Genomic DNA, 17,477 nt, shown 5'->3' on the forward strand with positions numbered 1-17,477 from the left:
TGTCTACTTAGTAATCTTCACACCCACTTGCTTCTTCATAAAGGGGAAAGGCTCTCTCAGTGTCAGGATTGCAACAAACTATTCGCTAGGCAAAGTGACCTCCGGCTACACATAATGATACTTACTGGAGAAAAGCCCTTCTACTGGACAAAGGACAACCTGCACTCTTCGTTTGGTGTTGCATAGGATATGATCTATATTTCACTCAAACCTGGCGGAAGGTATACGTAAAACGTGACCAAGTTTTATGGAGACAATCATAAAGGAAGACATTTATTACTTTAAACTTACATCTTTTCATGGTTTCTTGCTTGTGGAGTACATCATTTATCCGAGAGGACTAGAAGTGTATATAGTCTTTAATTTTTTAGTGTGGTGTAGATTATTGATAGTTGAAAAGTTTAGTATGGTTAACTTTTATACATGTCGCCTGTTATGTGATTAATTGTCATATGTTCTAGTATTCCGTTGCCTCATTCAGAAAATCAAGTCGACACGGCAGTGATGTTAGAAGATCACGTGGCTCGTTTTATATTCTTTTCTGGATAATAGTGCATAGACAAGAATATTTCAATCGTAAGTTATATGGTCACATATACATGTTCACAATATGGCTAATAATCTTTCCGATGAACAACAATCACGCGGTGTACAATGCACGCACTGTGGAAAATATTATCGATCTGATAGGGGCGTAAGCATACATGTTAGCAGAGCTCAACCTGCAGTGCACAGAGATACCCTGGTCAAGAAGCAGAGTAAAATCAGCATTTTACGAAATTCCCCAGAGAATCGTCAGTCCAATGAAACCACAACAAATACCTCTACTACTCCAGCTCCGAATATGGACGAGTACAACCGCGATCCGATTAAATAGAAATCGAAGTTTTCTGAAAACCTAACAGATGACCACTTCGACGAGGCCATTAATGACTTTGTCCAATTCTTAGCTTCAGTACCACATATTCTTCCCGGGCCGAAACACCCCACCCAGAAATATTATGAACTGAGAAGAAAAGGCCAACTTAATTCTGCCCAATGTTCATATAGGTCCTCTTCAAACCCTGAAAGATCAACGAAAAAGGGAAGAGAGAAGAGAAGAAGGAAGTACATGTATGAATCCACTCAGTTCTACTATTACAATCAGCAGCAAAAAGCCATACGCAATGTGTTTAGAAACGAACAACCAATTTGCAGCCTGAAAGATAATGTATTGCACACATTCTTTTCGGACATATTTTCTAGGCTGAACAACCACAAAAGACCAGAATACCCTCAAAAAGGCACTGAGAGTGAAATCATGGAGACTAACGACCTATACAATCTGGTCATATCAAAAGAAGACATTATTCAGGCAACACAGAAAATCAAGAAAGACACAGCAAGTGGTCCTGACCATGAAATCGTCCGAGCTATTAAAAACAGCACGATTTCAGAGATAATCGCAATCATCGCCACTAGAATGCTAACAACAGGGTTAGTACCATCGACTTTCAAGAAAGCCCGTACAATTCTGGTTCATAAAGGAGGTGACGTAAATGATCCCAGTAACTGGCGTCCAATTACTATATGCTCAGTTATTAGACGAATCATTGAGAAAGTTCTTGATAAACAGCTTCGGAACTACATTGTGTTTCATGACAATCAAAGGGGTTTCACCAATACACCCGGTACTTACATAAATACTTTAATTTTGGAAGCCGCTTTACTAGGCAGGAAAAGAACGATGCATGCATTATATATCTCGACGTTCGCAAAGCTTTTGATAACGTCGGACATGCGCACCTCCAGACCACACTGGAGTTGGTCGGAGTGCCCGAAAAACTGACGAGACTGATAATTGCTCTACAAGAGGGAAACGTAACACAGATACAGACACGAAAACAGGAAACAAAACCCATCAAAATTAATCGCGGTGTGCTTCAAGGCTCCCCTTTGTCACCGGCATTATTTAACATCGCTACCAATCATATTGTGGAAGAACTATCTGAAGATTCTTTAGCAAGGAATTACAGTTACTCGATTGCAAACGAGGAGCCTAACTTCACTATAATGTGTTTCGCCGACGATACGGTAATATTTGGGAAAAACACAATCTGCTGCCGAACTAGCCAGGATGCCATAGAAAGATTTAAGGATGATATAGATGTTGATTCCCATACGGAATCTGAAATATTTGTCCTGAATGAGCAAATTTATAATACCAATATAAATGGTCCGTTATTGGACATTATAAATTTTCCAGCTAGCTCATTCTTGGTTGCCAGCGTTTCGCCCTCGTGTGCTAGGGTGGGCTCATCAGTTGGTACCTAGCACACCTACCAATACGCTGGCTAGTGCATACCGTGGAGGCCAATGCACTAGCCAGCGTATTGGTAGGTGTGCTAGGTACCAACTGATGAACCCACCCTAGCACACGAGGGCGAAACGCTGGCAACCAAGAATGAGATAGAAAGATTTAAGGAAGTCGGCCTGGACATCAGCGCTTCAAAATCAGCTTGTCTTTCTATCAAGAAAGGTCAGCTAATGGAGGAGAATATCATCATTAATGATGACTGTGAAATTAAATCACAGTGCAACGGAAGTGCGATTTGTTACTTAGGTGTGAATTTCATCAATGAACTTAAACTGGATCCACAAGCCGTACTTGACAAGACACGAAACAAGATTGACACCCTTGTTAGCTCACCATTGCTGCAATCTGACCAGAAATCTTCAATTTTAAATAGTTCAATATCACCTACTCTTATTTACCCACTCCAAGTTACTCCCCTAAACAAGATACCTCAAACTTTTCTATCAGATGCGGATAAAATATTAAAGAGTGGAACTAAAGAATTATTACAACTACCAGCAGACGTTCCGGATCACACCAAAAGGAAGTATAAAGGCCTCGGTTTGTTTCGCGCCACTTGAGAAGCCAAACTACAGCATATTAACATCTGTAATAAATTATCGCTTGCAAATAACGGCTACATTAATGCGACTAGGAACTTGGAACAAGAACGTACAATTTGTTTGCAAGATCTAGGCATAGAAATAAATGATCGAGTTACGTCCAAAAATAGCCATTCTTCCCAATATAAGGAAGGTCCGACAGATACTACGAGACAGAGAAATTCAGTCATGGACGAAGTTGCCGCACAAAGGCAAGGGCGTTGGACTCTTCCAGGAATACATGCCAGGGAACAAATGGATGAGAGATCACCAAGGCCTATCCTGTGCGGAATGGAGAGAGGCCATCAAGACGACAGCAAATGTGTGCACCGTTTGCTCCGTGCCAGGAAGGTCCCAGGATAACACCCTCTGTCGACGTTGCCCCAGAGAGCACGAAACTCTTGCCCATGTCCTGGGAGCCTGCCCTCACGGGGAGGTATTGAGAAATTCCCGCCATCATACAATACTGTTTTGCAAGCTGTCCACTTCATGGCCGTATCAATGAGTTTAATCAAGAAATTAATCTAAAAAGCCACCTAATCGATACTTTACGATAAAGTATCGATTAGGTGGCTTTTTAGATTAATTTGTTGATCATACAATACGACACATGATTGCGACCTCGTTGAGGGATGACGGTTTCATGGTGCACGAACAGGTCTCTGGCCTAGCTACTGACGGGAGTAACAGGCATACTGACATGATAACCTTTCAACCAGCTAGCAGGCAAGGACTAATCTTGGATCCCACAATACACTTCGAGTCGCACGTTGGCCAGGCCAAAGAGGTGGACGCCGAAAAGAAGTCAATTTACCAGCCAACTGTAAACTACTATAAAGATAAATATCACCTAGACAATATTTCTGTCCATGGACTCGTGATCGGAGCTCGAGGCATAATCCTTAAATTTCTTGTACAGCTATGGTATTCTCTTGGTCTCAGCCGGACACGACTTCACGACATTGCTATCGCCGCAATACGAGGTTCAGTGACCATATTCCGCAATCATCTACATAATATCTGAAGAACCGTATTTGCAAATTTATTCCTGAGCCTTGTGGTGAATTTTCTACCTGGCACACTTGCAAAGTCAACAGTAACTTAGAAGACAAAATACTGTGTAGTCAACATACTTTGTCCTTGTGGCAGCCTCCACATGGGGGAAGTTGTTGTTGTAATAATAATAATAATAATAATAATAATAATAATAATAATAAACCAAACCCCATGGCACTACAGCCCTTCAAGGGCCTTGGCCTACCAAGCGACCGATGCTCAGCCCGAAGGCCTGCAGATTACGAGGTGTCGTGTGGTCAGCACGACGAATCCTCTCGGCCGTTATTCTTGGCTTTCTAGACCGGGGCCGCTATCTCACCGTTAGATAGCTCCTCAATTCTAATCACGTAGGCTGAGTGGACCTCGAACCAGCCCTCAGGTCCAGGTAAAAATCCCTGACCTGGCCAGGAATCGAACCCGGGGCCTCCGGGTAAGAGGCAGGCACGCTACCCCTACACCATGGGGCCGGCTAATAATAATAATAATAATAATAATAATAATAATAATAAATCCATCTATTATTTAAACCTCCCTGTAAGAAGAGGACAGTGAATGCAGGTGGGTATTATTTTCAAATGAGCTGAGCTCGGGAGTCCATTTAGCGTACGATTCTTTCAGTGTACCATGGCTCTGTATGTATTACTTCAGAGGAAACCCGGCTCTCCACCAGTGTCCACTGTCCAGTGTGCCGATAAGGAGCCGTTTGTATCTTGTGTCTCACTGAGCCGTACTCGTTCACGATTCTTTCGGTGTGCCATGGCTCATTGTATGTCTCGCTGCAGCGGAAGCTCGGCTCCCCGTCAACGTCCAGTGAGTGCGCCACTCAGCACTGTCCGCTGGAAGTAAGCTGAATCGTGTGCCGTGAGCTCGCCGTTCCTGTGAATCGATTCACTCGGACACTTGAATGAATCGATACACTGCTTCGAATCATGCATTCAGTAGCCAACGCTATCTGGGAGGGTAGCCATTTTGCTTTTGTTTGTCACATGATCTTGTCACCATGGTTGCACTCTTTATATATGGGTGGGTGTGGTCTCTATTATGTTTGACATTCAATGTCCGATGCCTCTGTAATGATTTGACATCTGACGTTCGGCAATAGAGATTGGTGGGATTTTGTTCTTGGTGATAGATGTGATTCAGTAAATGCATCTCCACACCTCGGTTTTCCTCGGCATTTGAATATTATTAATATTTTAATCTGAATAATAGTTGTTCTGGTGATTCATTGTGTCTGTTGGTCACATTAATATTTAATTTTAATTATCCCATTTCTGATGTTTATTCTTGTGGAACTTGTGCTCTGTGGATTTTCATGCTACTGCCCTGAACTACAGTTGAAGTGGTCATAAAGAAACATTTTTCCGCTCCTGAATTGTATTGTAGGTAATCCAAGATCTTGGAGTTAAGAATTCAATTAAGGACTTTGTATCTTCATTTATTTCTTTAAAATAATACTCTTCTATTTTATCCTGATTGAAGATATTATCTGGGGACTGGATTGTGAACACAGATTTTTTCTTTTTCTTCCCTGATTTTAATTTTGATGAAACTTGAATGTTCTACGATTCTTGATTTAATTCTATTTTTCTCTTATCTTAACTTGGGGAATTTAATTTTGGTTTTCTCTCATTTAATTTATTTTCAGTCAATTAAAGTCTCTGCTTAACTTAAACTTGAAGTTGTTATATTAGTCAGTAGTAATTATCTAATCTGCTTGACCTCTCTGGGTCTAGCTGTTTCCACCCCTTGCAATGACCTTCTGTTGGGAACACCTTGGTAAGTGTCTTGCTTTATTTAATTTTCTCTGGTCGTGCAACAACTGTCGTGTAATACCTTATTTGTAAGTACGCGATAAGCAGATGGATTACTGATTAGTTCATGGTTGCTCTGCCTCCGCACATTCTTGTGTCCATTCCACCTTTGGATCAAACCCACTTTACAGCAGCTATATTGCTACTTCACATGTCTGTTCCCTGGAACATAGCCACTTTCTAGGTAGAGAATGAAGGTTAACATGTAGAGGGAAGGAATCACTTTCAGACACTTTTCTCCATTCTTTCAAGTGCTGCTTTTGTATGGAGGTCCAGGGGACAGATGTTTGAGAGAACTGGAAGCCACTTCAGTGGAGCAGATCTTACCTTGCCACTGACAATCCTTATGGTACATTTAACTGTACATCAACCTTACTGGTGTGACTGCTGCCAAGCCAAACAGTTAAAGAGTTCTATGCTGCGGAATAAACACAAGCAAGGGTTGTTCCACAAACCACCGATGTATCTACTCCCTGAACTGTGACTGCAAGTTTCCTGGCAACTTTTACTCGAGATTGTACTTTCTGTGCAGTCTTAGTTAGGTGACTTTGGACTATCAGGGCTCTGTCCAGGGTAAAACCTAGATATTTGGGTGTGTTATTAAAATTCATGGTGCGAAGAGGTCCAAATCTTTGTGCAATGTGCAGGGTTGTTGAGAGATCGGATAGATTGAAAGAGCACCCTTGTGCTCATCCAAGGAAGTTTATCATTTTCTGAGAATCCCACCCTAGGCGTCCTAATCAGGACAGTTAAAAACCTGGCAGACACTAACTTCCATATCAGTCTCGCCTGAAAGCAAGAATCAATCAACAGTTCACCACCTGCAGATGCATAGTTCTCTCCGTAGCAGTGTCAAACATTATACTGTGAATCTTCCTCGTAGAACATGGTTGATGCTGAACAGCATCACAACAAATCATGGTAGAAGTGCCAACCTGTTGTACAAGTGCAGAGGAAAAGTCCAATCTGCAAATGCAAATGTCCATGACAAAACATCAACACACTGTCAATGAATGTTCCCTGTCTTCCTACTCTGGAAATTGCCTGGATTTTTTAGATGCTACTCCAGAAGCCCTACAATATATAAATTCATTTGTAATTTTCTTCTTTTTTCCTGCTGTATATCAGTAATGATTGTAATGCTACACCACACAAAATCCCATGGCGCAACAGCCCCAAAGGACCATGGCCTAACAAGCGACCACTGCTCAGCCCCAGGCCTGCAAATTACGACGTGGTGTATGGTCGGCACGACAAATCCTCTCGGCCATTACACTTGGCTTTCTAGACCGAGGCTGCCATCTCACCGTCAGATAGCTCCTCGATTGTAATCACATAGGCTGAGTGGACCTGAAACCAACCCTAAGATCCAGGAATAAAAACCCTGATCTGGGCACAAATCAAACCCAGGGCCTCTGGGTAAGAGGCAACCTCACTACCCCTACACCACAGGGCTGGTCTGTAATGCCATACACTGAATAGAATAGCACCTCTGCCTTCTACCCAGATGCACTTCATTCAATTTCCAGCTCATCAAGAATGAGGGTTGGAGCTGGAAGCCTTGTGAGGAAAACTGAAGAGCTATCAGACATGGAAACCAACAAACCTAGTCTTGAAAGCCAAGCAACTGAGGCAGTAAGTTGTCACATCAATCATATCATACTTCAATATCTGGACACCATCTGGCTAAGCAACAGTAATCTTAGCAGATCTCCCCTGTGGGTGGGGGCAGTAGAATAATACCCACGGTATCCCCTGCATGTTGTAAGAGGCCCCAGGGACTCTTAACTTGAGAGTGTAGGTTGGCGACAATGGGGCCCTTAGCTAAGTCCCAACACTGCTTCAACTTAATGTGTGCCAGGCTCCTCACATTCATCTATCCTATCCGACTTCCGTTGGTCAGCTCTTGTTCTTTGCCAACCCTGACGGTATTAGAGCATTCATGCCCTTCGTGGCCGTAGCCTTTCTTTGGCCGATATCTTCATTTTTCTGTGTGTGTCAGACCCCTTCCATTTTTTCCCTCTGATTATTAACAGAGAATGGTTACTTAGTTACACTTCCTCTTTAACAATAACCACCACCATCTCTTAGCAGATCCTTGGCTATATTTACTTGCAAAATCAGCTATGGTTTAAGCTGCTCTCCCGGAGGTCCAAGGTTCAATTACTGCTCATGGAACTAAAACTTGTTTGGAACAGTCTATATTCAGCCTTGTGGACAACTGATTATACAACTATGAATGTAGCAACATGAACAGGAGTGAAATTTGTTGCAATTATTATTTAACACCGCATCCTCCCTGAGGACGGCAGCCATTAGCGGGCAGATCAATCTTGATGAGTTTGTTGATAGATGCAATGGCAGAGAAAAAAAAAAAGTCAAATGAAGTCATACATAGAGAGCTAGGAACATGACAACAAACACAATGACAGGTTAGTCTGAGAAGAGAGACAAGGACAACTCCATATCTTTGTACACTGACATATTCACATAAATTGGCAGTCTCTTCTGAAATCCCAACTCTTCTACATTTCATTCCCACCCCTGACAAGCTCCTTACTGCTACAAAGCTTCATCAGGACGACAGTCCTCAACACTGTTGACAGATCTTTAGTCTTGATAAAGGAACGATATAGCCTATTTACCAACTGATGAGCCCAAGTTAGCACACTGGGGCAAAACGCTGGCAACCAAGAATGAGTTAGCTGAAAAATTTATAATGTCCAATAACGGACCAACTATACTGGTATTATGGATAAAGGAAGAAACATTTTTTTGCCCTATTCCTTACATCAGGGCCTCTCAAATGCCCAAAATCTCACATGGACCAGCATTTTGTCTCAGCTAAGCTAAGCTCGGCTCAACTCGGTGAAGTGCTGCGGAGTGAGTGAAGAAGGGGGAAACAGGCAGCACAAGAGAGACGGACACAGAGGAAGACAGAGACAGAGCTATTGCTCAAAATTGAGGAGTGGGGGATCTGCACTCTGGTCAACCTAGCTAAGTCGTCTTACGCACCTTGCCGCCGCACAATGTACCAGTGCATGCACCCTGAGAGACCCTGCCTTACATTGAACCATTGGTATTCCTTTTTCCTTATGTGTTTGTCCTGTGTTGCTAACTTTCACTACTGTATTGATCTTCATCTTTTTGTTCTTTTTTGGTACTTATCCAGTTTCTTCCTATCCAACCTAATACCTAATGGTATTAAGTAGCTGTGCTCAAGTACTGTTGCCATGACTGCATTGAACTTTGCTCTGATAAAAATGCATGGACATGGCATTTACACTGCCAGTGTTGCTGCTGGCAACATACACAAAAACACAACACAAAAACAGAAATTAGGTATCATAGTCATCATCCTCCTCTTTCTTTCCCCTTATCCAGCTCCTGCCAGGTCGGGGCATTTATGGTAGTAATTTTCCACCTTCCCCTCTCCATCCACTATTCCTCTCCCATCATTTTTTCCCAGTGCTGGTTTCTTCTTCTTGCATTCCTCTTTACTGAATTCATCCACCTTGTTCTAGGCCTCCTTCTCCATCGCTTTCCCTCAAACTTCATCTCTTCTTTACATGTCCAAACCATCTTAGTTTATTCCTATCAATTCTCTCATTTAGGTTTTCTATTCTGACTTCCTTCCTAACATCTTTGTTTCTCACTTGATTAATTCTTCTGCCACAGGGGTTTTCCCCTTATATATCTGTCATCTTCATCATCATTTCATCCTCATCATGATGAAACGTCAAATCAAATCCAAAGTCTTGCATCTAGCAAGCCGAATGTCCTTGGACACTCCCGGCACTAAAATCCATATGCCATTTCATTTTTTCATATAATTTGTATTTTCTATGAACAATATAAATCCATCAGATTCTTATAACACAGGTCAGAAAATATGCGATTGCCATCTAGTGCCGAAGAATGGAACTAATACATAGTACATACCAAAATGTTTTCAATGTTTCCGATTTATGCACGTGGTGCTTGCAGCGCTTCAAAGGCAAACTTGCCCAGGCTGGGTGTCAGTGATCTTCAGTGCCATCATGACAGTCTGTCATGCATCATCTGCCAGTTAGAGACAAAGGCAAACAGCTTGTTTCTTTCTTTCATTACACTTCCCAAGCATAGTTTCCAAGTTCACCAGCGAAGTATTCTCCTATGATTGCAACTGTGTTATAGAGCCTTTTAGGATCATGTACATTTAGTGAAAAAAGTAATATTATTTCAATTGGCAGAATAACTCCTGAATTAAAGGATTTGAAGACAAAATTGCATGGTGGTTTCGAAAGACATTCTCATGTATCATGGTATATAGAATCACAGTAACTGTTCATTAGTGAAAAATAATCAAGACTTGACATGGCTATATGGTAGTGAAAAATTATCAAGCGACGAACTGAACTGAAGTACAAGCAGGAGCAACGCAACTTCTGGAGGATCTTCAAATGCAGTACTTTTAGGTACAGTGAATCCTTGTTAAGACGTGAATGACTTCAACCGCCATCTTGAATGCGACATTTCGTTCGACTCAAGTCCAAAATCGAAAATGTTCCCCAATTTACTCTAAGCATTGTCTATATCAGCATGGAAATGAAAATCATTAATTATGGTACCAATGAAAAATGCAGATGCCTGTCCACTTCCTGGATTTTAATTTTGTCTTCATCAGCAAGCGATTTCATGACCTTTTCAGTATCCATAATTGGGCTACCACAAGACAAATATGCACCACACTAATCAACTTCACATAATTATGTTTGTAGCCCATAGGTAGGCTATCATGCAACAAATATTCGCTACCCTTCACTGTTTTTTTTTTAAATTTATACAAACACAAACAGGCTTACTGAGTTATTCAGCAATATCACGAAAAACCTGCAAGAAAAACTGATCTTTCCTGAGGCTTGATGACTTGTTCCCCGAAGGTGTAATTTACCCTGTAAAGTTCAGGAATTCAAGACTTTTTACCACTTTTGCGCAACTTTCTCTGACCTTCTTCATGTGGCGAGGGCTCTTATCTGTGTTGGAAATCAGTTTCTTTCACAAGGGACAACAAAGAACATTTTCAAGGCTATGAAAAATGTGATCTACTAAGTGGTAAAGTGAATTGACAAGATAAGTGAGATATTTTTATATAACGTGAAATAGGACTTTGAATTTACGGCATGCTAAGTGAGGAAACATCTTAATGAGGAACACACTAATGAGGTTTGACTGTATTTTTTCCCACATTTATTATTACTATTATATGTAATTCTACACATTGGATATTGTCATCATTTTCATTTCCCCTGCCAGATCAGGGTGCTGATGGTACTTCTCCACCATTACCTCTCCTTTCATCATTCCTCTTCAGTAATTGTATTCCATTCCAGTCTTTTTCAGAGTCTATCCATCTTGCCCTGGGCCTCTCTCTTGCACTCCTTCCCTCTATCTTAGCCTCCAACACTTGTAGTAGTGAAATGTATATTGGATACTGTATTTGGAAAAATAAAATTCCTCCATCTTCTCCTCGACTGTATCAATTTTGAACCGGCAACACCCAAGAAATTCCCATGCCATGCTATGTCACTGTAAAAATGAAGGAACTTACTTCATAATTTGATACACTTATGCTCAATCTAAGGTTTAAAATGGTCCAGGTTTACCAAATATAATGGCAAAAGAAGCAGAGTAGCTTCAGGATAAACATATTACTTTGTTTTAGCATTACTAATACTCCATTCATGCAGTAACTTACTTGGTAGATGTCATTGCTGCAATTAATCCAGCCAGAGCTGTTCCCCATGGCAGAATACCAAGCTCCACTAAAGACACTATACCTTGGCATGCAGTAATGCTTACTAATGGCTCTGGGTCCTCACATTTCTGCTTCAGCAGTTTAAATTCTGGAAGCTGAGAGAACAACAGAATTAGTTATTAAACATTAACTAACAAACAGGATTTTTTTCTGTTTGTTAAATTCTGGAAGCTGAGAGAACAACACAATTAGTTATTAAACATTAACTAACAAATAGGATTGTTTTCTATTTGTTTTACATTGCACTGACACAGACAGGTCTTATGGCGGCAATGGGATAGGATTGAGAAGGAAGCAACCACCGACTTAATTAAGGTACAGGCCCAGCATTTGCCTAGTGTGAAAATGCAAAACTATGGAAAACTATCTCCAGGATTACAAACAGTGGGATTCAAACTCACTATCTTTCACTACTAGGGTATACAGTAAATTAGAAGACAAAGTAGAGGGATGAAGAGATGTTAGAAGAAGGTGAGCATCTTGTAGATTTTGACTGGTCAGGTTTCAGCTGCATATGTTGTAAAAGGTATGTTAATTCACACATATTGTTACTTGGGTAGTAAAATAACTAACGACGGCAGAAGTAAGGAGGACATAAAATGTAGACTAGCTCAAGCAAGGAAGAGCTTTCTTAAGAAAAGAAGAAAAGAAACATTGATATAGGAATTAGAAAGATGTTTTTGAAGACTTCATGTGGAGCGTGGCATTGTATGGAAGTGAAACATGGACGACAACTAGCTCAGAAAGAAAGAGAATAGTAGCTTTTGAAATGTGGTGATACAGAAGAATGTTGAAGGTGAGATGGATAAACCGAATCACGAATGAAGAGATACTGAATCGAATTGGGGAAGGAGATCGATTTGGCTAAATTTGACGAGAAGAAGAGATAGAATGATAGGACACATCTTAAGACATCCAGGACTTCTTCAGTTGGTTTTACCGAGCTCGATAGCTGCAGTCGATTAAGTGCGGCCAGTATCCAGTAATCGGGAGATAGTGGGTTCGAGCCCCACTGTTGGCAGCCCTGAAGATGGTTTTCCATGGTTTCCCATTTTCACACCAGGTAAATGCTGGGGCTGTACCGTCATTAAGGCCAGGGCCGCTTCCTTCCAATTCCTAGGCCTTTACTCTCCCATCGTCGCCATAAGACTCATCTGTGTTGGCACGACATAAAGCAAATAAAAAAAAATTTAAAAAACAGTTGGTTTTTGAAGGAAGTGTAGGTGGTAAGAACGGTAGGGGTAGACCAAGGTATGAATATGACAAGCAGATTAGAGCAGATGTAGGATGCAATAGTTATGTAGAAATGAAAAGGTTATCACAGGATAGGGTGGCATGGAGAGCTGCATCAAACCAGTCTATGGACTGATGACTAAAACAACAACAACAACAATTCACACATTGTAAGCAAGATAACTAGTACAATACTAGTAAAGAATATTAAAATGGCCAGTAAAAAGAAGGCTGGATGTATTCTAGCATCTTACAGTGCTACATGTATTCATCATCATTATCATTGTACAGTTACAGTTACCTGTGTACTGTTAATGAGCCTCTTCAACTTCTTTCTGTCCATATACAACTTGTCATGGAGGACATCATCCACTGTTCATCCCCTGGTAACTAGATCAACCTTGATCATGTCCATCCATCGGGTTTTTGGTCTTCCTGTATGTCTTTTCCCCTCCACCTGTTTTTCCAAACTTATTCTGGCTGTTCTTGTAGACTCCATCCTCATCACATGCCCATACCACTATAGTCTGATGTGCCGATTCAGTCTAATAATGTCTTTATTCCAGCTTTTTCCCCTCACCTCCTCATTTCTTAACTTCTCCATCTTGGTCTTCTGGATGGTGGATCTAAGAAATTTCATCTCTGATGCTTGCAGTCTTGATGAATCTCTTTTTGTGAGGGTGCACGCTTCAATACCCTAGGTCAATATTGATGTGAAATAGCTGTTAAACATCATCAGCTTGGCCAGTTTTGAAATCATGTCACCCCATAAAAGTGTCCTTAATTGTTGGTAAAATTCTGATCCCTTTTGCCCTCTGTTTGCAATTTCCTTTCTGACCAAATTATCACTGGAGATTACACTTGCAAGGTAAGAAAAACTATCCACACACTCTAGGTGTGGTCTCCTAGTTTTACACTTGCTAGACATCTATCTCTGTTGACTGCCATCACCCCTGTTTTGGTCTCGCTGATGTTGATGCAGATGATCTGAGAAAACTGCAAAATGGTACTGACACAGTCTTGGAGGAGGAGGACAAGATGAATAAAATCACAATAATAGTAATGTTATTTGCTTTACGCCCCACTAACTACTTTTACGGTTTTGGGGGACTTCGAGGTGCTGGAATTTAGTCCCACAGGAGCTCCTTTACGTGCCAGTAAATCTACCAACACGAGGCTGACGTATTTGAGCACCTTCAAATACAGTACCACCGGACTGAGCCAGGATCAAACCTGCCAAGTTGGGGTCAGAAGGCCAGCGCCTCAACTGTCTGAGCCACTCAGTCCGGCTGAGAATAAAATCAATTCAAAACAAAAGTAATGAAATGCAGTCAAATTAAGTCAAGTGATGCAGGAAATATTCTTGTACTTTAACATGTTCAGTGAGACAGAAAATTAAAATAAAGAAATGCACACGGTCTTTACTTAAAAGCTGTTATGGATGCTAGTCACAAGGTGACCTCACCAAGTGTGCCACAGTAGCAGAGTTATCTGCAAACTCAGGCTAGCAGCTGAGCGTAGTAAAGAAATGTTAACATATGAGAATGATACATGAAGCCACCTTGTTGACTTCACCAAGAGTTTCTTATTATTATTATTATTATTATTATTATTATTATTATTATTATTATTATTATTTATTTTCCTTAAATTGTACATGTACAATTTAGGGCTGGTAGATGGAGAAAGGGCAAGCCCCACATACACGGAAGTGCCTCCATCTCCACATCTCCACATGTGTACATAAACTCTACTGAATATTTACATACAAACTTATGTAGACAATTTTAAATTTACATATTTACACTACAAACACTGTACCCTTAGAATAATAATTATCTTGATTTATCCTGAAAATATTAGAGTAAGAACACCCAGCCATTCTCACTCAGACTGCTGTATACACACTCATTCGCAACCACTCCCACACGCGCACGCATACACATTTGCCCACATGCACCTGTACTTGCACCCATCCTTCTTGCAATTCTAATTTATACAAGTTATATACATCACATATAGGTTTATATTTACATATACATTTTCTTTACTTCGCGGAGGAAGTGAGGAAAAGGAAGTAGCTTTACCTCAGATGGTATAAGGTTCCAGGTACGAGCAGCCCTTGAGTAAAACCCACTTAAATATGAGGTTGTTCTAGCGAAGGGAGGGACAAGAGTAACTCCTTGGCCTCTTTTAACAGAGCGGTAATTGAGCTGCAGGCAGTGGAAAGGGGAGAGGTGTGTGTGATCTGTCAGGGATTTCCTAAGGAAGGCTACATCTATTTGTGTACATAACGAGTTCACTGGTGGCAATGACCTGGCTGTGTTTAAGGGGATGTGTTTGTTAATTAAACGTTCTGCTCGTCGCTGGATACCTTCTAGTTTCCTCATATTTTCCGTTGTAGTTGGATGCCAGGAAGGAAGGCCATATAATAGTATGGGCCGCACAAGGGAAATATAAGCCGTTCGTAGGGCTTTACTTCTTCCTCCCGAGAGACATCTACGGACGAAACCTAGCGCCCAGTATGCCTTACACCTCACTTCCTCCACGTGTTTATTCCATTTCAGATTGTCCGTAATGTGAATACCGAGCAGTCTGATGGAGTTAGAAGTCGGCAGTTGGATTCCACATAGAGTAGGTTGGTTCTGGAGTGGTTGTTTAGCTCTGCTTAGTCTTATATATTTACACTTCTTAATATTTATATACAATCTATTTACCTCACACCACAGAGCTATACTATCCAGATCCGATTGGAATTGTACAATATCATCACTGTTTTTCATGGCTCTGTAAATGACTGTGTCATCGGCATACTGTGCCATGGTCGAATTTACACAATCTGGTAAGTCGAGAGCATAAATCGTGTAGAGGAGGGGCCCTATCACACTGCCCTGAATTACTCCAGAAGTAATTGTGGTTTGGTCTGATTTGGCTCCTCCGTACACAACACACTGCGTTCGACCCACCAAAAATGACCTCAACCATGACAGCAGTTTACCCTGAATGCCGTAGTTGCTGAGTTTTAACAGAAGTCTTTGATGTGACACCTGGTCAAAAGCTTTGCTCCAGTCCAGAGTCACACAGTCTATTTGTGAGACATCAGTCTGCTCCAAGGAGAACTGCCAGTCATCAATGACTTTTGTTAGAAGTGTTGTGCAGGATTTTCCCGGAATGAAGCCGTGCTGGTTTGAGTTGAGCAGGTTTCTCTCCTTGAGAAAATCCAACATACATTTAGCAACTAGACGTTCCATACATTTGCAGACCCCTGATGTTATAGAAACTGGGCGGTAATCATCTACGTTTTCCTTATCTCCATCTTTGAAAACTGGCACTACGTTGGCTTCTTTCCACTCCAAAGGTACAGACCCGGTATTAATGGAATAGTTGAAGAGAGCGCAAAGCGAGGGCGCCAAGGCGACTGCACAATTCTTGAGAATTCTTGCTGGCACTTGGTCCGGCCCGGTCGCGGCATGAGGTCTTGTTTTCAGAAGGCTCTCCTTTACTTCATTCGTTGAGAAATACAGGTTGGTTAGAGGGAAGAGAGGGGTAGATGTTGTCCTTGAATATAGCATGTTCTCTTCCTCAGTAGGTACGGTGAAGTTACTTTTAAATTTCCTGTTGAAGGTGTCTGCAATTTCTTGTGGTGTGGAGACTGCCGTACCGTTATGTTTAAATACAGATGGAGCTCTGTTGCAACCTTTACTTCTGAGAAGAGCCCAGAGTTCCTTGGAGTTGGTGTTGAGACTGTGGATGTAAGAATCGTAGGAATCTCTGATAGATTGTTTAGCCTTGTTCCTAGCCAGCCTGTATTTCTCCCACTCATAATCGGTTGGATTTCTTTTCCATTTCTGGTACAGGCGGTCCCTTCTTCGAATTTCTCGCACTATCTCCTTGGTAATCCATGGAGATTTCCGTCTGCTGGTTATATTTACTGTTGGTGTGGTTTCTTCTACGCAGTTTAGTATCATTGCCATTGCTCTAGAGTTCATACGTTGATTTCAGCAGGCATTTCTGTAAAAATATTTTTTAGTACAGTGACAGAGGTGAATAATGCATTTGATGAATTTGCTGGGGAAACTAGGAGGAAGTAGTCCACCTACATATGAAGATCCACAAGTAACACCAGATCAAACAGACTGCAAGATATCAATGCCATTGGTTGTGGCATCATACACAACTATTAACCCGGCTCAATGGAGTCAAAGGAGATAAGGTCACCTTCCCTATCCTTCACTTAAGTAATTCTTGTCTGGCGCATCCACGTTGCAGGGGTGGATTTACTCCACATCAGTAGGCTGGTGTGAAGGAGAGCTAAGTTCAGGTAGGGACCCAGTCTCATAGGTTATAATGTGGAACCCATGCCCAGGGTTACAGGTAAAAAGACCTTAACAGCATCTTACGCAGAGAAAGAGTCCTTCGGAATGGCAAAGATGGTGGATGAGGCAACACATCCTCTCTGGGGAAAATTAGAAGAGGAAACTACTGCCTTGTGGAGAAGAGGGATCTTCATAGGCTAAGGGAGTAAACTCTGAAAGAAAATCCTCAGATGCGTTAGGCTTAGCAAGTCAGCAGATGAGTAAATTTGTACTTGCTTTCAACTATAATACAAGCCTCGAATGGAAGTTTAAAAATGGAAATGG

General features: G+C 41.4%; 1 protein-coding gene across 5 annotated transcripts in view; it reads right to left on the reverse strand.

Annotated features, from left to right (window-relative positions):
• The window catches only part of LOC136872065 (focadhesin), a 226,888-nt gene that overhangs the window by 173,944 nt on the left and 35,467 nt on the right, over nucleotides 1-17,477 (reverse strand). For all 5 annotated transcript variants that reach the window (XM_067145921.2, XM_067145922.2, XM_067145923.2 and 2 more), the window contains exon 4: nucleotides 11,545-11,699. In XM_067145921.2, the coding sequence (XP_067002022.2) occupies nucleotides 11,545-11,699 (155 nt within the window). The remainder of the gene's footprint in view (nucleotides 1-11,544; nucleotides 11,700-17,477) is intronic.

The sequence above is a fragment of the Anabrus simplex genome, chromosome 4 (assembly GCF_040414725.1).
Source record: "Anabrus simplex isolate iqAnaSimp1 chromosome 4, ASM4041472v1, whole genome shotgun sequence".
In the NCBI taxonomy this organism is placed as follows: domain Eukaryota; kingdom Metazoa; phylum Arthropoda; class Insecta; order Orthoptera; family Tettigoniidae; genus Anabrus; species Anabrus simplex.